General features: G+C 35.4%; 1 protein-coding gene across 9 annotated transcripts in view; it reads left to right on the top strand.

Moving 5' to 3' along the window:
* ALMS1 (ALMS1 centrosome and basal body associated protein) overlaps nucleotides 1–21,206 on the top strand; it is a 251,540-nt gene that overhangs the window by 124,314 nt on the left and 106,020 nt on the right. For all 9 annotated transcript variants that reach the window (XR_011503935.1, XM_070511957.1, XM_070511958.1 and 6 more), the window contains one exon: nucleotides 9,426–11,260. Coding sequence is in view for 8 of the 9 variants with exons in the window: in XM_070511957.1 (XP_070368058.1) it covers nucleotides 9,426–11,260 (1,835 nt within the window). In the remaining variant the exon portion in view is untranslated. The remainder of the gene's footprint in view (nucleotides 1–9,425; nucleotides 11,261–21,206) is intronic.

Genomic DNA, 21,206 nt, shown 5'->3' with positions numbered 1-21,206 from the left:
ATTTCTTTAAATTAGAGAACAATGCCTCAATATGATAAAGAATATGTATTTGATAGTAGCAATCAGCATAGTCAAAGTTCAAATACTTTTTTAATGCATATGAAACATTTGTGAGTGATGTTACCAAACATGGTGAAGTCATACAGTCTAAGGCTCTGTTCCTGCACAAAAACACCTACTAGACTAGACAATGTGTCAGAATCAACTTTTGCAGAACTCTGGAATCTAGTAAGAAGTTAAAAATAAAAAGGAACACTTACTGAAGTAAAGAGTTGTTGCATTTCAGTAAGGGTTTTTTTTGTTTTTGTTTTCTTTTTTTTGGCTGCAAGTGTTTAAGGAAACCCTGTCAAAACTATAGCTGACCGTTAAGCTCAGAGAACATAGACTTCAGTGCCACACACAACAAAGAATACAAACTTTTTACAAAAGTAGTTTAGAAAAGTAGCAAACAACCCAAAACAAGCAACAACAACAAACCCCAGGTAGGAGGGAGAATCTGATATCCAGAGTTGCCACACTGTAATATTTGATATGTCCAATTTTCAACAAATTATTATGCACTTAAAGTATGACCATTCTCAGGAAAAAAAGTAGTTCATAAAAACTGCCCCTGAGGAAGCACAGTAATTATACTTCTTTGAAAAAGATTTCAAATCAACTGTCTTAAATATGCTCAAAGAGCTAAAGAAAGTCATGGACAAAGAACTGAAGAAAACAAAGAAAAGAACGTCTCACCAAATAGAGATATCAAAAGAGGAATAGAAATTATAAATGAATTCTGGAGGTGAAAATACAATAATTGAAATGAAAAATCACTAGCAGATTTGAGCGGGCAGAACAAAGGATCTGTGAACTTGAAGATATGTCAATTGAGATTACCAAGTCTGAGGCCCAGAAAGAGAAAAGAATAAAGAAAAATTAACAGTGCCATGAGACATCACCAAACGTACCAATGTACCAACACATGTATAATGGAAGTCCCAGGGGGAGAGAAAGGGACAAAAATAATACTTGGTGAAGTAATTGTTGAAAACTTCCCAAATTTCATGGAAAACGTACATCTACACTTCTAAGAAGCTTAGTAAACTCTAAGCAGGATAAACTGAAAGAGTTCCACACCAAGACACATTATAGTCAAATTGCTGAAAACCAAAGACAGGAAATCTTAAACGCAGCAATAGAGAAGCAAGTCATCACTTACAAGGGATCTTCAGTAAGATTAACAGTCAAGTGCTCTTTAGAAACCATGGAGGCCTAAAGGGAGTGGGATGATGTATTTAAGGTGCTGAAGGAAAAAACTGCCAAAGAAGAATTCTGTATCTGGCAAAACTAGCTTTCGAAATGTACAAGAATTTAAGACCAGGTAAACATTAACCTAGGGGTTTTTCCTGCGAGAAATGCTACAGGGAGTCATTCAGGTGAAATGAAAGGCCACTAGACAGTAACACAAAGCCATATGAGGAAATAAAGAACAATGGTACCATTTCAAACCTGCTAAGATAGCTTTATTTTAAAAATGGAGAATAAAAAGCTTGGCAAAGGTACGGAGAAATTGGAACCCTTATACATTGCTGGTGGGAATGTAAAATAGTGCAGCTGGTGTGGGGAACAGATTTGCAGTTCCTCAAACAGTTGATAGGATTGCAATAATAATAATGCGGAATAATAAATAGTATGACCCAGCAATTCCAGTACTAGATATATACCTAAAAGAATTGAAAAACAGTTGGTCAAACAAAAAATTATACCTAAGTTTTCGTAGCAGCATTGTTCACAAAAGCCAAAAAGTGGAAACAGCTAAATGTCCATCAACTGATGAATGGATAAAGTGTCGTATATCCAATATGATGGAATATTATTGAGCCATATATAGGAATGAATTTCTGATACTTGCTACAACATAGGTGAATGTTGAAAACATTATGCTAGGTGAAGGAATCCAGACATGAAAGGTCACATATTATTTAATTGATATGAAATATCCATAGCAGATAAATTCATAGAGATAGAAAGTTTATTAGTATTTGCCAAATGCTGAGTGGAAAGGAGAAAGGAATAGAGATGGCTTACTGGATATGGGTTCCTTTTGGGTTGGTAAAAATATTTTGCAACCAGATAAAGGTGATGGTTACACACTACACAGAGGTGTTCTAAATGGTACCCAATTGTGTACATTAAAATGGTTAACTTCATGTTATATGAATTTTGCCTCAATAAAGCATTTGTTTATAAGCTGATTAGTATATTTTATATTCTGTCTATCTTTTGCTTATGTTGTGTTCACTTCTCCATTAAACATTCTTGTAAAAGAATATATTTTAAAGCTCTGTTATATACATGTGTTCACACACAATATTATTGCTTAGGTTTGCTGTTGTATGTTTAAGTTGTTTTGAATATAAATAATCAGGTTCTACTCATCTTAGTAGGTTTGGGATTGATTTTAAATGTACAGCAAGATTTTCAGGTTTTTCCAGAAAACATTTAAAAAGAACACTTGTTGATTCTAATACAAGTAGAAATTGTTTCAGCTGTTTTTTTTAAATTTTTTGTTTCGAGGTCCTAAAAAATAAAACCATGAACAACTTACAAAATTACTCCTGCCAGGTAATTCTGTGTTAATTTATAAATTTTTCTAAAATTTTACAGTCAAATTTATGGTAACCCGTATTTGTTTTTAAAAGCATTTATTTCCATACCTTTTTGATTTTCAAGGAAGTTTTGCATGGAGTAGTAATCCATGTTTCATTTCTTTGTGGAGGGTAGATTTTGCTTTTAGTGCTAGATTTCTCTGTGTTTGCATGCGCATGCACATGTGTGTGTTTTGTTTTATGTGACAGGGAAGAACTATTTTTTCTATCTTTTCTGGCTTGTTTTATGAAGTCTGTGACTAGCAATATTAAGCTGAGCAATAAGAGAATAATACATTCTGATAAAACTGAAATAGATCTAAGTGAAAACTTTAATTGAGAAACAGTCTCTGGAAATTTCTAAAGGACATATATCAGCTAAATAGTACTTTTGTAAGAGTTTTATTGGAGTACTCTTTACATACTATAAGGTTTACCCATTTAAAGTCTATAATTTAATGGTTTGTACTTTATTTACAGAATTGTACAATAACCTAATTTTAGAACATTTTTATCATCCCTTCTCCCCTCCCCCCCACCCCAATTCCCCTAGCCATAGGCAATGACTAATCCACTCTCTGTATGGATTTTCCTATTCTGGACATTTCATGTAAATGGAATCATATGATATGTGATCTTTTGTGACTCCTTTATTTTACTTGGCATAATGTTTTCAAGATTCATCCATGTTGTGTAGTAGCATGAATCAGTACTTAATTACGTTTTATTGCCAAGTAATATTCCATTGTATGAATGTATCATATTTTATTTGTCCATTCACCAGTTGATACACTCCCCCCCCCAACTTTTTTGGCTATTGTGAATAGTGCTGCTATGAATATAAGTGTAAAAGTTTTTGAGTGAATATGTTTTCACATTTCTTGGGTATATACCGTAACGGCACCACTTTGCATTCCCACCAGCAGTATATGAAGGTTCCAATTTTGCCACATCCTTTCAAACATTTGTTATTTTCTTTTTGATTATAGCTATTATGATGGATATGAAGTGGTATCTCATTGTGTTTTGATTTATTTTCCTAATGATAAATGCTGTTGAATGCCTTTTCATATGCTTATTTGTCATTTATCTTCTTGGTAGAAATGTCTCTATTCAAATCCTTTGCCCATTTAGTTGTCTAAATTTAAATCCTTTGAATGTAGTTGTCTTTTTACTGTTGAATTGTAAGAGTTCTTTGTATATTCTGAATAATAGACTCTTGCTGGATATTTATTTGCAAATATTTTCCCCTATGTGCTATCGTTTCACTTTCTTAATGGTGACCTCTGAAGCACAAGTTTTTTATTTTGATGAAGTCCAACTTATACTTCTCTTTTATGATAGCTTGTGCTTTTGGTGTCATGTTAAGAAATCATGGCATATCCCAGAGTCCCAAAGATTTATCATTTTCTTCAAAGAGATTTAGTTTTAGTTCTTATATTTAAGTCTATGATCCCCTTTGAGGTGATAAAAGTTTTTTTATTTTTTAAAATTGTGGTAAAATATACATAAAATTTACCATCTTAAACATTTTTAAGTATCCAATTCAGTAGTGTTAGCTATATTCCCATTATTGTACAGCCTATCTCCACAACTCTTCTTTTTGTAAAACTGAAACTATATATCCATCAAACTACAACTCCCCATTTTCCCTTCTCCCCAGTCTCTGGCAACCACCATTCTAATTTCTGTCTCTATGAATTTGACTCCTTTAGGTGTCTCATAAAAGTAGGATTGTACAGTATTTGTCTTTTTGTGACTGGTTTATTTCACTTAGCCTAATGTCCTCAGGGTTTATCCATGTTGTATCATGTGTCAGAACTTCCTTCTTTTTAGAGGCAGAATAACATTCTGTTGTATGCATATACCACATTTTGTTTATCCATTCTTTCGTCAATGGACACTGAATTACCTCCACCTTTTGGCTATTGTGAATAGTGCTCCTGTGAACAGGAGCATACAAATATCTCCTTGAGACCCTGCTTTTAATCTTTTGAGTGTAGACCCAGAAGTGGAATTGTTAGATCATGTGCTCATTCTGTTTTTAAGTTTTGTCAAACTGCCGTACTGTTTTCCATAGCAGCTGTACCACTTTACGTTCCTACCAAAAGTGGACAAGGATTCTAGTTTCTCCACATTTTCACCAATACTTGTGACTTTCTGTGTTTTTGATAATGGCCATCTTACGCATGTGAAGTTATGTCTTGTTATGGTTTTGATTTGCATTCCCCTGATGATTAACAATGTTGAGCATCATATGCTTGTTGGCCAGTTGTCTCTCTTTTTTGGAGAAGTGTCTTTTCAAGACCTTTGCCCCTTTTTGAATCAGGTTGTTTATTTTTTCATTTTAGAGTTGTAAGAGTTCTTTATATATTCTAGATATTAACTCCTCACCAGATTTGCAAATATTTTCTCCCATTCTGTAGGTTACCTTTTTACTCTGCTGATTGTGTGCTTTGATGCACAGACGTTTTAAATTTTGATGTCCAATTTATATATTTTTACTTTTGTTGCTTGTCTCCTTAGAGTTTTATATATAGAGGGCAAATTCATTCTTTTGCACATGCATATTCAGTTGTCCCAGGACTGTTTACTGAAAAAATGATTCTTACCCATGAATTCTCTTGGCCCCTTTGTTGGAGATCAACTCACCATAAATGTCAGTGTTTATTTCTGTACTGTTAGTTCTATTCCCTTGATCTATATGTCTATCCCTGTACCAGTACCACCTTACCTTTTTGATTACTGTAGCTGTGTAGTTAAGTTTTGACATCAGAAAGTGAGTCCTCTAACTTTGTTCATCATTTTCAAGATTGGTTTGACCACTGTGGGTCCCTTGAATTTCTATATGAATTTTAGGATCTGCTTGTCAATTTTTGCAAAAACTGCCAGCTGGGATTTTGGTAGGAATTGCCTTGAATCTGTAGATCAATATGAGAATTATTGCCATCTTAACAATATTAAATCTTCCAATCCATTGGGCCAGTTTTCCATTTATTTTGATCTTCTGTAATTTCTTTCAACAATGTTTTATAGTATAGTACTCTTATTTTATTTAGGTAAATATATTCTTAAGCATTTTATTCTTTTTTATGCGATTGGAAATGGAACTGTTTTCTTAATTTCATTTTTAGATTGTTCACTGTGTATTGAAATATAGTTGAGTTTTGTATATTGAGCTCATATCCTGCAACTTTGCTGAACTTGTTTATTAGTCCTAGTTGGTTTTGTGTGATTTCCTTGGGGTTTTTTATATAGAAGATCATGTCTTCTGCAAATAGAGATAGTTTTACTTCTTTCTTTCCAATCTAAATTTCTCTAATTGCTTTCCAAATTGCCCTGACTAGACCCTCCAGGATGACGTTGAATATAACAGGGAGAATGGACGCACTTGTTTTGTTCTTGTCCTAAGGGAAAAGCATCTACTGTTTCGCCATTTAGTATAATGTTAGCTGTGCATCTTTTTGTAGATAGCCTTGATCTGGTTGAGGAAGTCCCTTTCATTTCTAGTTTACTGAGTGAGTTTATCATGAAAGAGTGTTGGATTTTGTTCAGCTGAACAATAGCTTTTAAGAGCCTGTTACATATCTAGTTAATCATTGTTGGGATGTAACAAAAGTTTTTATAGCTTATCTGGAAAAGGTTATATAAAAATACTAAAATTTATTTGCCAAAGACTAAAGCTATAAGAATTTTTTAAATGGAAAGTTTATTGTGAAAGATGTTTATAATTATAAAACTTGAAAGAGGCGATGGGAGATTGTAGGACTTGGAATATTCAAAAAAAATGGTAAGGTATGGATTGTTGGAAAGAAGGAAGAAATATCTTTGGGGATGAGTATAATTATACTGGGCATATCTAATTATGCCCAGTTTTAAGAGGCTGGATTAAGTTTATGTTTCTCAAATTGGAATATTTATTTCCCAGTGGTATGTCAGGTAGTGTCAGGGTAATAAGAAGCCATGGAATAAAAATATCATTTTTAAAGTGTTAGTTTTATCCAGTGGTGTTTAATTAATTTATTGGCTTTTTAAAAAATTTAACATTTTATTTTGAAATAATTGTAGATTTATATGCAGTGGTAAATAGTATAGAAGGATTGCTTTTACCCTCTACTCAATTTCTACCAATGGTAACATCTTGCAAATCTGTAATAATATATCACAACCAGGATATTAACACTGATACAGTCAGGATAGTTAACATTTACATCATCACAAGAGTCCCTTATGTTGCCCTGTAATAGCTATATCCACTTCTCTCTTGCCCTCACCCATTTCTTAACCTCAGGCAAAAATAAAACCATATGATATGCAACTTTTAAAATTGGCTTTTCTCAGCATAATTCTGTGGAAAATATCCAGATTGTTGTGTGTATCACTAGTCTGTTCCTTTTTATTACTGCGTAGTATTCCATGATATGGATGTATTGCAGTTTGTTTAAATATTCACCTATTGGGGCTAGTCCGGTGGCGCAGCAGTTAAGTGCACACATTCCACTTCGGCGGCCTGGGGTTCGCCGGTTCGGATCCCAAGTGTGGGCATGGCACTGCTTGGCAAGCCATGCTGTGGTAGGCATCCCACATACAAAGTAGAGGAAGATGGGCATGGATGTTAGCTCGGGGCCAGTCTTGCTCAGCAAAAAGAGGAGGATTGGCAGCAGATGTTAGCTCAGAGCTAATCTTCCTAAAAAAAAAAAAAAATTCACCTATTGAATGACATCTTGGTTGTTTTCCAATTTTAGGCTATTATAAGTAAAGCTGCTGAAAACATTGATGTGCAGGTTTTTGGTAAACATAAGTCTTTGTTTCTGTGGGAACAGAAGTGCTATCGTTGGGTCATATGGTAGTTGTATGTTTAGTTTTTTGAGAACTGCTACACCATTTTCCAGAGTAGTTGAACTATTTTATTAGTTCCCACCAGTAATGTGTGAGTGATTCCGTTACTCCACAGCCTCACTAGCATTTGGTGTTGTCACTGTTTTTTGTTTTAGCCATTCTGATAGATATGTAATGCTATCTTATTGTGGTTTCAATTTGCATTTCCTTAATGATTAATGGTGTTGAACATCTTTTCATGCCCTTCTTTCCCATCTCTATCCTTTCCAGTGAAATGTCTATTTTTATTGCCTATTTTTCTGATTGGATTGTCTTTTATTTTTTACTGTTGAGTTTTCAGAGTTCTTTATATATGTTAGATACAAGTCTTTTATTGGATATGGAATTTTCAAATATTTTCTTCCAGTCTGCAGCTGGGAGAGAGCAGGGCACCTCATTACTTCTGAGTGGGGATGAAAGTCCGGTCTTCTGTGTGGTCTCCACTAAAACCATTGACACCGCTGACACCACATGAGAATTAGCTCATTACCAGCCAGCTGGTGTGAAAATAATTCCTGGGCTTTTCCTTGGTCATCTCTAATACCACCTTGGCCTGGATGTTGAGGTGCCTCAGTATAGGTTTGCAAGGGTAGAATTCTAGGCTCTTTACTTGGCCTTTGCTGGTATAGATGTGGCTGAGGCCACAGTATTTTTTCTGTGGTGTTTGGCTGGAATAGAGCAATTATTGTCTAAAAGTTTTCTGTCTTGCTGGACTTCACCTTTACTGTTTTTTTTTTTAGCTAATGAGAGCAGGTTTTTGTTAGAGCTTTTTTCTGTGCTCTTTGTTCCTAGGTCACTGGCTTCTTCAGCTCCAAATCTGGTATATATTTGAGGTAAAAAGAAACCCTAGGGATCTCACTACCATGTCATTCCTCAGATCCCAAGGTCCCTAGCCAGTTTGGCTTCTTTACATCTTTTAGTTTCTTCTTAAGTTTGTTTTATATGTGATGTCCAGAATATTCAGTTGTACCTAGCAGGAGAAATAGGGGAAAGTACATCTACTCCATTATGTAAGAAGTGGCAGTATAATTTAAAATGTTTTTATATAAAATCAAATGTGGCTATATCATCAAGTAGTTGCCAGGTTATGACTTTATAGATAAAACACAGAAATCTTTAAGAAATGTTATATTTATGGTATCTTTAGGTACTGATCCTACACCCCAGGAAGAGGTACTAGTTGTTTTTCCTATTATTTGTGGTAAAATACTAGGGTGTACGCCAAGCTTCTGTAACAAAGAGACCCAAAAATACAATGGCTCAAATAAGGTAGAATTTTATTTTACTTTCATGTGATAGTCCAGGATAGGAAAGGGAGCTCTGCGCCTTGAGGTCATCTGAAGACCCAAGCTGACTGGGCAGCCAAGCCATCCTTGCACGTTGCTTCCAGGGTTGTTCTAGACATCACCATTTTCAGCTGGCAAGAGTAATGGTGATGGTAGTGATGGTGGTAGTAAGAACATGGAGGTCAAGAACTTGATTTTATTAAGGACAGGAAGCAGAAGTTGTACTTACTGCTTTTGTGCATAACCTGTTCGCCTAAACCTAGTCATATGGGCTTATAACTAGCTGCAAAAGAAACTGGAAACGTCTCCAGCTTGGTGGCCATGTGACCAGCAAAAGTTGAGGTAAGGGACTTTGTTACTAAAAGAAAAACTGTGAGAATACTGGGGGACAACAGTGGTCTTTGCTTTTGTTACTTTAGTGAAAAATTTTTACAGGAAATTAACTGCGTAGTCTTAGTTATCGTGAGCCATTTTATTCTATAGTTAACTGTCTTTTTCTTGTTGTGGTCTTACCTGTTTTATTGTAAAAGATCAAAATGATCTTCATGGTCAAATCATAGCCTGAATGTAAAACTGAATTTTATATAACTGTTTACACTACTTCAAGTAAGAACTTGTTTATATCTTCTAGGGTTTACGGAGTCCACGGGGAATAGGATGCCAGCCAGAAGCTGTATGTAGTCACATTATTATTGAGAGCCATGAAAAAGGATGTTTCAGGACTCTAACTGCTGAACAACCACAATTGGACAGCCGCCCTTGCGTTTTCAGATCTGCTGATACCTCAGAAATGATCAGAGGACAACAGAGCCCATCATCATGCAGAACCAGGCACATCAACCTTTCCAGATCACTAGACCAGAACAACCCCCATTTTGAAGTCTGGAATTCCTTGCAGTTACAAAGTCATTCCCCATTTCAAAACTTTACAGCTGATGACTTCAAAATTAGCAAGGGGCTTCGAATGCCATTCCGTGAAAGGATGAACCCTTGGCTGTCAGAATTAGTAGAACCTGCTTGTGTGCCACCTGAAGAAATGGATTGTCATTCATCACAAATGGTGCCCCCAGAACCCATGAAAAAGTTTACTACCTCCATCACTTTTTCATCTCATCGACATTCTAAATGCTTTTCAGATTCCTCTGTTCTTAAGGTTGGTGTTACTGAAGGTAACCAGTGTACTGGAGCATCTGTGGGGGTATTTAATTCTCATTTTACTGAAGAGCAAAATCCTCCTAGAGATCTAAAACAGAAAACCTATTCCCCTTCATCATTTAAAACCATTAGTCATTCACCAGATAAAGCTGTGACTATTTTAGCGGAAAGTAGTAGGCAAAGCCAAAAATTACCTGTTGAACATTCTCACCAAGAAGAAAAACTCTTAGAAAGATATTTTAAAGGCAGTCTTTCTGAGCCCAGTACCAGTGCAAATTGTAGCAATTTCAAGGAAGTTCATTTTTCTGATAACCATACCCTCATTAGCATGGGCAGACCAAGTTCCACACTAGGAGCAAAACAGAAGACTGTAACTAGAACTCCAGACCTTCCTTCGCATATTTTTCTTGAACAACGAGAGCTCTTTGATCAAAGCAAAGTGTCACATGCAGATCACCACGTGAGAAAACACCATTCTCCCCCTCTTCAACATAAGGATTATGTAGTTCCAAACCTTCCTTGTCGCATTTTTCTTGAAAAACAAGAACTCTTTGAACAAAGCAAATCCCCACATGTAGATCATCAGATGAGAGAAAACCACTCTCCCCTTCCTCAAGGTCAGGATTATATAGCTTCAGACCTTCCTTCTTCCATTTTTCTTGAACAACGTCAGCTCTTTGAACAAAGCAAAGTCTCAGATGTAGATCACCACATGAGAAAACATGATTCCCCCCTTCCTCAAGGTCAGAATTGTGTAGTAGAAAAGAATAATCAACCTAAGCCTAAATCACACATTTCTAATATAAATGTTGAAGCCAAGTTCAATAATGTGGTTTCCCAATCAGCCCCAAATCAATGTACATTAGTAACATCTGCATCTACTCCACCTTCAAATAGAAAAGCACTTTCTTGTGTTCGTATAACTCTTTGTCCCAAGACTCCTTCCAAGTTGGATAGTGGAACCTTAGATAAAAGATTTCATTCATTGGATCCTGCTTCTAAAACAAGGATGAATAGTGAGTTTAAGTCTGACCTACAAACTATATCTTCAAGATCATTGGAACCGACCTCCACATTATTGACCAGTAATCCTGTAGCACAGGATCAAGAATCTTTAGGTTTTCTAGGACCTAAATCTTCACTGGACTTCCAAGTTGTACAGTCTCTTCTAGATAGTAGTACTGTTACTCAGGACTTGAAAATCATGCCTTTTCAGAATAGCCAGATAGTAACGTCAAGGCAAACACAAGTGAACATTTCAGATTTGGAAGGCTATTCCAATCCAGAAGGGACTCCGATATCCACAGATCGGTGAGTCTCGTGATGACAAGCAAGCTGATGGAATTTGTGCTAAAGGGTTTAAAATACTTAAGCAAATGTAAATTCTTGGGGGAAAGGAAGTATGTTTTCTCTTAGAGGAGGTTGTATCTGACTAATCTGCTAGAAGTCTTTCAAGGGTTAAATACGTAAGTAAGAGAACATCTGAAGGTAATGTATTTATACTTTCAAAGGTCTTTTGACAAGACTTGCCATCAAGTGTTTTAAAGCATTGGATTACTTTGAGAAGAATCTTTGATCATCCAGTGCTACAATTTACTAATTCCTTATTTGTTGTGTTGGAGATATGTTGAAGACCAGGCTTTGGGAGGGTGTGCATACATGCACTCACTCTCCTGCTTGCTGGCTTGTGCCTGCACTCGCTCGCTCTCTGTTTTCATTTCATGATTCTCCTCAAATTTCTTTTTTTTTAAAGATTGGCATCTGAGCTAACAACTGTTGCTAATCTTCTTTTTATTTTTCTGCTTTTTCTCCCCAAATCCCCCCAGTACATAGTTGTATATTTCAGTTGTGGGTCCTTCTAGTTGTGGCATGTGGGATGCTGCCTCAGCATGGCCTGACGAGCGGTGTCGTGTCTGTGCCCAGGATCTGAACTGGTGAAACCCTGGGTTGCCAAAGCGGAGTGTGCAAACTTAACTGCTCGGCCACGGGGCTGGCCCCTCTCCTCAAATATTTAATATTTGCAATGAAAAAAGGGAACTTTGCAATGGAGAATCTTGGCAGACATCACTTTAGCCAAGTTATCAAAGTTAACATCACCAGTAATGCATATTAGCATAATGTGCTCCCTGATGTGTTGCCTCACTTCACAGTGGATAAATCTATTAGATTTACATTATTCAGCCTAATTTTAATACTGTTATTAATTCAGTTTTACATTAAGGAGTCTCTTACAGTATGGCTAAACAGAGTTACTCTGTGTATATAATATTTCCACCTTATAGTTAAGAAGGCAGCATATCATAATGGTGAGCACTGGGCTTGGAAAAGAGGAGGGGAAAAAATGTTTATTCAGCTTCCACATGTGGTAGCCATGGCAATGAGAGACTTACATATATTATCTCATTTAATACTCATGATAACCATGAGGTAGGTGGTGGTATCCTTGTTTACCCCCTGGGAAACTGAGACACTGACATTGCTACTTTGTTGGCAAACAGCATTGTCTCAAGTAATACTGTTTGTAAGCAGCAGAATGGGCATTCAAACGCAGCCTGTTTAATCAGATCAAGAGCTTGTTCACTACATGGTACTGTCTGCCTGAATCTTGAATCCTACTTCAGCTCTTCTACCAACTATCCTCTTGGACAAGTCGTTTAATATCTTTGGCATTCATATGTAGATGATGGTGGAAGGAAAGGGTTGGAAAAGTGAAAGGTCCCTTATAGCTCCAAAAGTTACTAATTGGGAATTGGATTGGGGCAAAAAAAAACAAGGTCAATCTCTGGTTTCAAGTGTTATAAATGGTAGGGTGCTATAGAGATCATTACTGATTCTTTTCCTTTTTTAATGTTTAGAAATTAAAAGATGGACAAGTTTATATACAATACTTAAACTCTTCAAAGTGATAAAATGCCAAGTTATTGGAGCTGAATTCCTTGAATGAGAAGAAAATAATAGATGTTTATAAATATGTATAATAATAATAGGCATAATAATAATATAATGTCATGAACACATGACAATATAATAATAATGTCATGTGTTCAGAATGTACTAAATGCCAGGCATTGTAGTGGATGCTTATATCATTTTATGCTTAGTATAATCATCAAGGATAGATATTATTACCTCAGTTTATAGATTTTAAAAACCTAATACTTAGGGAAATTAAATGTTTTGCCCAAGATCACATGGCCGTTAAGTGTTGGAGATAGCATTTGAACCTGGATTTGTCTGACTCCAGAGTCCATAAATAATTCAAGCTATATACATAAAACATGTGTAAATATATATGTATTAAATATATATATATTTTAACTTTTAATTTTGAGATAATTTTAGACTTGCAGAGAGGAGTTGCACAAATAGTGATAAGAGTTCCTGTATTATCTATTGCTGTGTAACATATTACCCTGACATGTAGCAGCTTAAAACAATAAATATTATCCCAAAGTTTCTGTGGTTCAGAAATCCAGGTGTGGCTTAGCTGGGTGCTTCTGGCTCAAGGTCTCTTACAAGGTTACAGACAAGGTATTGGCTGCAGCTGTGGTCTCATCTCAAGGCTTGACTGAGAGGGTGTACTTCCAAGCTCACTCACATGGCTGTTGGCCAAAGACATCAGTTCCTTCCTTCCTTAAGGCAGCTCAAATACGACAGCTAAGCTTCTCTCAGAGTGAGCAAGTGAGAGAGCAAGAGAAGGTGCCCAAGACAAAAGCTGCAGTCTGTCTGTAACCTATGGAAGTGAATCTCACCACTCTGCCACATTTCTATTTGATAGAAGTGAATCGCTATTTCCTGTCCATCCTCAAGGATTAAGGATTACACAAGGGCATGAATACCAGGAGGCAGAAGTCATTGGGGAATATGTTAAAGGTTGCCCATGTGCCCTGTACCAAAACTTCTCCTTATGTTAACATCTTATCATAACATCATAACCTTAAAACATTTACTAAAACTAAGAAATTATCCTTCATATAAAATTATTACTAAAGTATAGACTGATTTGGATTTCACCTGGTTTTTCCATAAATGAACCTAAATGAACAGAAAGTTTCAGATCCAACCCAAGATCCCACCTTGCGTTTTATTGTCTTGTCTCCTCAGGCTCCTCCAATCTGTGGCTGTTTCTCAGTCTTTCCTTGTTTCACATGACCTTGACACTTTGGAGAGAATTGATTAGTTGTTTTGGAGAAAGTCTTTCCATTTGGCTTTGTGTGATGTTGCCTCAAGATTCGACTGAGATTATGCGTTCTCAGTGCGTCTCATCAGGGAGCACATTGTTGATATGCATAATTGGTGATGTTAACCTTGATCACTTAGTTAAAGTGGTGTCTACCCAGATTCTCCACTGTAAAGTTACTGTTTTTTCTTTGTAAATACTAAATATTTGCGGGAGGTACTGATGGACTATGCAAATATCCTGTTTGTGCTTAAACTTTGATCACTAATTTTAGCATTCATCAGTGGATTTTGCCTGTAGCAATTATTACTCTGGTATTCTAATGGAGTTTTAAAATTTCTATCATTCCTTCCACATTTATTAATTGAAATTCTTCTATAAGCAAGAGCTATTGTTCCTCCCCCATTTGTTTATTCTTTTAATTATTCATGTACATCACTGTGGACTCAGGAGCATTTATTTCATTCTTTGGATTATAATCTAATAGTACTCAAAAGTTGTTTCAGTTATAGCTATTGAGAACACTTTCTTATTGGCTCCTTTACCCTGCCCTAGCCCTGAAATCAACCCTCGTTTCTTTTCTTTGGAGAATAGGATTTATTCTTTTTCTTTTTTTCCCCCCAGCTTTATTGATAGAACATTGTGTAAGTTTAAAAGTTTGATGGACACATATATTGCAAAACAGTCACCACCATAGCATTAGCTAACACATCCATCATGTCACATAATTACCTTTTTTTTTGTGGTAAGAACATTTAAAATCTACTCTCATAACAACTTTCAAGTGTATAATACATTATTAACTATCATCACAGTGCTCGCATAGATCCCCATAACTTATTCATCTTCTAATTGGAAGTTTGTACCAATATCTCCTCATTTCGGCCTCCCCCAGCTCCTTGTAGCCACCATTCTACTCTTTGTTTCCATGAGTTCATCTTTGTTAAATTCCACATATAACTGATATACAATATTTGTCTTTCTCTCTCTGACTTATTTCACTTAGCATAATGCCCTCAAAGTCCACCTATGTTGCTGCAAATGACAGGATTTCCTGCTTTCTAATGGCTGCATAATATTCCTCTGAATAGGTATACCACATCTTCTTTTTCAGTTCAATTGTGGATGGACACTTAGGGTGTTTCCACATCTTGGCTGTTGTAAATAATGCTGCAGTAAACATGGGAGTGCAGATATCGCTTCAATATCTCGTTTTCATTTCCTTTGGATCTATACCCAGAAACGAGATTGCTGGATATGATAGTTCTATTTTTAATTTTTTGAGGAAACTACCTGATGTTTTCCAGTGTCTGCACCAATTTACATTCCCACCAACAGTGCACAAGGGTTCCCTTTTCTCTCCATTCTTGCAAACAGTTGTTGTCTCTTGTCTTTTTAATGATGGTCATTCTAACAGGTGTGAAGTGATACCTCATTGTGGTTTTGATTTGCATTTCCCTGATCATTAGTGATGTTGAGCACCTTTTCATGTACCAGTTGGCCATTTGTATGTCTTCTTTGGAAAAATCTCTATTCAGATTCTCTGCCCATTTTTGAATTGGATTGTTTGTTTTTTTGTTATGCAGTTGTATGAGTTCTTTATATATTTTGGATATTAATCCTTTATCTGATATATGGGTTGCAAATATTTTCTCCCATTCTGTATGTTGCCCTTTTCATTTCATTGATTGTTTCTTTTGCTGTACAGAAGATTTTCTATTTGATGTAGTCCCACTTACTGATTTTTGCTTTTGTTGCTTGTGCTTTTGGTGTCATATCCAAAAACTGCTTGCCAAGACAAATGTCAGGGAGTTTTTTCTCTATGTTTTCTTCTAGGAGTTTTACAGTTTTAAGTCTTATATTTAAATCTTTAGTACATTTTGTGTTAATTTTTGTGAGTGGTGTGAGATGGGAGTCCAATTTCAATTTTCTGCATGTAGTTATCCAATTTTCCCAGCACCATTTATTGAAGAGACTATCCTTTCCCCATTGTATATTCTTGGTTCCCTTGTCAAATATTACTTGACTATGCAGGGATTTATTTCTGTGCTCTCTATTCTGTTCCATTGGTTTCTGTGTCTATTTTTATGCCAGTACCATACTGTTTTGATTTCTGTGGTTTTGTGGTGTAGTTTGAAATCAGAAAGAGTGATGCCTCTGATTTTTTGTTCTTCTTTCCCAGAATTGTTTTGGCTATTCAGGATCTTTGTGGCACCATACAAATTTTAGGATTGTTTTTTCTCTTTCTATGAAAAATGCCATTGAAATTTTGATAAGGATTGCATTGAATCTATGAATGGCTTTGGGTAGTATGAACATTTTAACAGTGTTAATTCTTCTGGTCCATAAACATGGGATATTTTTCCATTTGTTTGTGTCTTCCTCAATTTCTTTCATCAAAGTCTTGTAGCTTTCAGTGTACAGACCTTTCACTTCCTTGATTAAATTTATTCCTAGGTATTTTATTGGGTTCAATGCTGTTGTGAATAGGACTGTTTTCTTTATCTCTTTTTCGGATATTTTATTGTTAGTGTATGGAAACAGAACTGATTTTTGTATGTTGATTTTGTATCTGCAGCTTTACTGAGTTCATTGATTAGTTCTAACAGGTTTTTGGTGGACTCTTTAGGGTTTTCTTTATATAAGATCATTTCATCTGCAAAAGACTATTTTAATTCTTCATTTCTGATTTGGATGCCTTCTATTTCTTTTTCTTGCCTTATTGCTCTGGCTAGGACTTCAGTACTATGTTGAATAAGAGTGGTAAGAGAAGTACCTTTATCTATTTTCTGATCTTAGAGTAAAAGCTTTAACCTTTCACCATTGAGTATGAAGTTAACTGAGGGTTTGTCATACATGACCTTTATTATGTTGAGATATGTCCCTTCCACACCCAATTTGTTGAAAGTTTTTGTTATGAAAGGATGTTGTATTTTGTCGAATGCTTTTTCTTAATCTATTGAGGTAATTATATGATTTTTATCTTTCATTCCATTAAAGTGGCATATCACATACTGATTTGCAAATGTTGAACCATTCTAGCATCCCAGAGATAAATCCCAATTGATCATGGTGCATGATTCTTTTAATACACTGTTGAATTTGGTGTGCTAATATTTATTTTTTTTACTTTTTATTGAGATTATGATATTTTACAACCTTGTGAAATTTCACTTGTACATTATTATTTGTCAGTCATATTGTAGGTGCACCACTTCACCCTTTGTACCCACCCCCCAACCCCCTTTCCCCTGGTAACCACCAATCTATTCTCTTTGTCTACGTGTTTAACTTCCACACATGAGTGGAGTCATACAGAGATTGTCTTTCTCTATCTGGCTTATTTCACTTAACATAATACCCTCGAGGTCTACCCATGTTCTTGTGAATGGAATGATTTTATCCTTTTTTATGGCTGAGTAGTTTTCCATTGTGTGTGTGTGTATATATATATATATATATATATATATACACACACCATATCTTCTTTATCCAATCATCAGTTGATGGGCCCTTAGGTTGCTTCCACGTCTTGGCTATTGTGAATAATGCTCTAGTGAACATAGGTGTGCATGGGTCTTTTTGAATTGCTGATTTCAAGTTCTTTGGATAGATACCCAGTAGTGGGATGGCTGGGTCATATGGTATTTCTATTTTTAACTTTTTGAGAAATCTCCATACTGTTTTCCATAGTGGCTGTACCAATTTCCCTTCCCACCAGCAGCATATGAGGGTTCCTTTTTCTCCACAACCTCTCCAACATTTGTTATTTTTTGTTTTTGTTATTTTAGCCATTCTAACAGGTATAAGGTGATATCTTAGTGTAGTTTTGATTTGCATTTCCCTGATGATCAGCAATGATGAGCATCTTTTCATGTGCCTATTGGCCATCTGTGTATCTTCTTTGGAGAAATGTCTGTTTATGTCCCCTGCCCATTTTTTGATTGGGTTGTTTAACTTTTTTGTTGTTGAGTTGTGTGAGTTCTTTATAAATTATGGAGATGAACCCTTTGTCAGATATATGATTTGCAATTATTTTTTCACAATTGGTGGGTTGTTTTTTTGTTTCAATCCTATTTTCCCTTGCCTTGTAGAAGCTCTTTAGTCTGATGAAGTCCCATTTGTTTATTCTTTCTGTTGTTTCCCTTGTCTCAGAAGACATGGTGTCCAAAAAGATCCTTTTAAGGCTGATGTCAAAGAGTGTACTGCCTATATTTCCTTCTAGAAGTTGTATGGTTTCAGGTCTCACCTTTAAGTCTTTGATCCATTTTGAGTTTATTTTTGTGAGTGGTGTAAAAGACTGGTCGATTTTCATTCTTTTACATGTGACTGTCCAGTTTTCCCAATACCATTTGTTGAAGAGACTTTCTTTTCTCCATTGTATGTTCTCAGCCCCTTTGTCGAAGATTAGCTGTCTATAGATGTGTAGTTTTTGATGTGCTAATATTTTATTGAGAATTTTTGTGCCTGTGTTCATCAAGGATATTGGTCTGTAGTTTTCTTACAGTGTCCTTATCTGGCTTTGGTATCAGGGTAATGCTGGCCTTGTAAAGTGAGTTTGGGAATGTTCCTTCCTCTTCAGTTTTTGGACAAGTTTGAGAAGGATTGGTGTTCTTTCTTCTTTAAATGTTTGGTAGAATTCACCAGTGAAACCATCTGGTCTTGGACTTTTCTTTGTTGGGAGGTTTTTGATTACTGATTCAATCTCCTTATTTTCTACTTATTCACAATTGGTAAGTTGTATGTTTCTAGGAATTTATTCATTTCTTCTAGGTTATCCAATTTTTTGGCATACAGTTGTTCATAAGATTCTCTTGTGATCCTGTGTATTTCTGTGGTATCAGTTGTAATGTCTTCTCTTTCATATCTCATTTATCTCATTTTATTTATTTGAGTCTCCTCTCTTTTTTTCTTAGTCTAGCTAAAGGTTTGTTAATTTTGTTTATCTTTTCAAAATGTCAGATCTTAATTTCATTGATCTTTTCTGTTGTTTTTCTGGTCTTTTTTTCATTTATTTCTGCTCTGATCTTTGTTATTTCCTTCCTCTGCTAACTTTGGGCTAGTTTATTCTTATTTTTTTAGTTCCTTGAGGTATAAAGTTAGATTATTTGTATTAAACTTTTCTTTTTTCTTAATATAGCCATTTATTGCTATGAATGTCCCTCTTAGAACTGCTTTTGCCACATCCCGTAGGTTTTGGTATGTTGTGTTTCCATTTTCATTTGTTTCAATATGTTTTTGCTTTCCCGTTTCATTTTTTCTTTGATACATTGGTTGTTCAGGATTGCATTACTTAATTTCCATATATGTGTAAGATTTCCTGCTTTCCTCATGGTATTGATTTCTAGTTTCATATCATTGTGGTCAGAAAAGGTACTTGGTATGATTTTAGCCTTCCTAAATTTACTAAGGTTTGTTTTTTGACCTATCATATGATTTATCCTGGAGAATATTCCATTCATGCTTGATAAGAATGTGTATTCTGCTGCTGTTAGGTGGCATGCTCTATATAAGTCTTTTGGGTCCATTGGTCTAAAGTATGATACAAGTCCAATGTTTCTTTGTTAATTTTCCTTCTAGATGCTCCATTTGCTATTGAAAGTAGGGTATTTAAAAACATGAAAGTAGAGGGAGTAAAAGGTTAGTGGGGTTTTTTTTTTCAGGTTAAGTTGTTATCATACAAAATAGATTTTTATATCTATAAGGTGTTTTATGTAGGCTTCATGGTATCCATAAAGCAAAAATGTATAGTAGATTCAGAAAAGATACAGAGAGGGGTATTGGAACATATCACAATGGAAAATCACCAATTCACAAAGGAAGGCAGTAAGAGAAGAAGAAAGGAACAAGGAAACTACAGAACAGCCAGAAAACAATAAGATGGCATTAGTAAGTCCTTACTTATCAATAATTACTCTAAATGTAACTGAGTTGAATTCTCTAGTCAAAAAGCATAGAGGGACTGGATGTGAAAAAACAATACCTGACTATGTACTGCATACAAGAGACTCACTCCAGCTTTAAGGACACACAGGCTCAAAGTGAAGAGATGGAAAAAGTTATTCCATGCAAGTGGAAACCAAAAGAGAGCAGGGGTAGCAATATTTATATCAGATAAAGTAGACTTTGCAGACAAAAACAGTAACAAGAGACAAGGAAAGTTATTATATAGTAATAAATGGGTCAATTCATCAAGATATAACAATCATAAATATATACACACCCAACATTGGAGCACCTAAATATATTAAGCAAATACTAACATATCTGAAGGGAGAAATGGACAACAATACACTAATAGTAGAAGACTTCAATACCCCACTTTCATCAATGGAGAACAGTATTTAGAAACCAAAATATAAGCACCAGCTTTGCTCATTACTACTAGGATGTCACTGTTTATAGCCCCTCTCAGTGAATAAAGCTAAGAATTATATGTATGTATATAAACTTGTGCAAATACCTACATCTGTATTCATTTCCATCTCTATTAATTTGTGTGTGTATATATATATTTTTAACCTCAAGTTGATATTGATAGCTCCAACTAAGCCAGAACCACAGGGTTGATTTTAGCGTTTTTTCTTTCTTTCTTTGTAACTTCTTTCTCTAATGGTGATAAATCTGGCTCTCATTGTCTGCAATATATTTATGTTAATATATAAATAAAGTAGTTTCAGAATTCTTAACGCGTACCCAGGTGAGAAACAAATTCTCCAACTAGAGTACAGTGTTTATGTGTAGTTTCTCTTGAATTTAGCATTACAGTATCCAGTGAAAACACTGTTTACTGATGTTTTTTAGGTCAGCTTCTTTCTTCCCTATACCCTTCCACGTGAGTTTGTGGCTCATTTATAATATAGTTAGATTCATTTGTCACATCCTGCATTCCATTTTCCTTCCCACATCTTGGTTAATTTTTTTAATTAACATACTGTAAAATTCACTTTTTGTGGTGAACTGCATACAAAGCATTTCCATCAATCCAAAAATTCCCACATGCTATCCCTTTATAGACAATCCTTTCCCTGACCCCTGGCAGTTCCTGGTCTATTTTCTTCCCTCTAGTTCTGCCTT

This window comes from Equus asinus, chromosome 6, assembly GCF_041296235.1.
Source record: "Equus asinus isolate D_3611 breed Donkey chromosome 6, EquAss-T2T_v2, whole genome shotgun sequence".
Classification (NCBI taxonomy): Eukaryota; Metazoa; Chordata; class Mammalia; order Perissodactyla; family Equidae; genus Equus; species Equus asinus.
The sequence above is the reverse complement of the archived record's forward strand: the minus strand, read 5'-3'. Positions and strand labels throughout refer to the sequence as shown.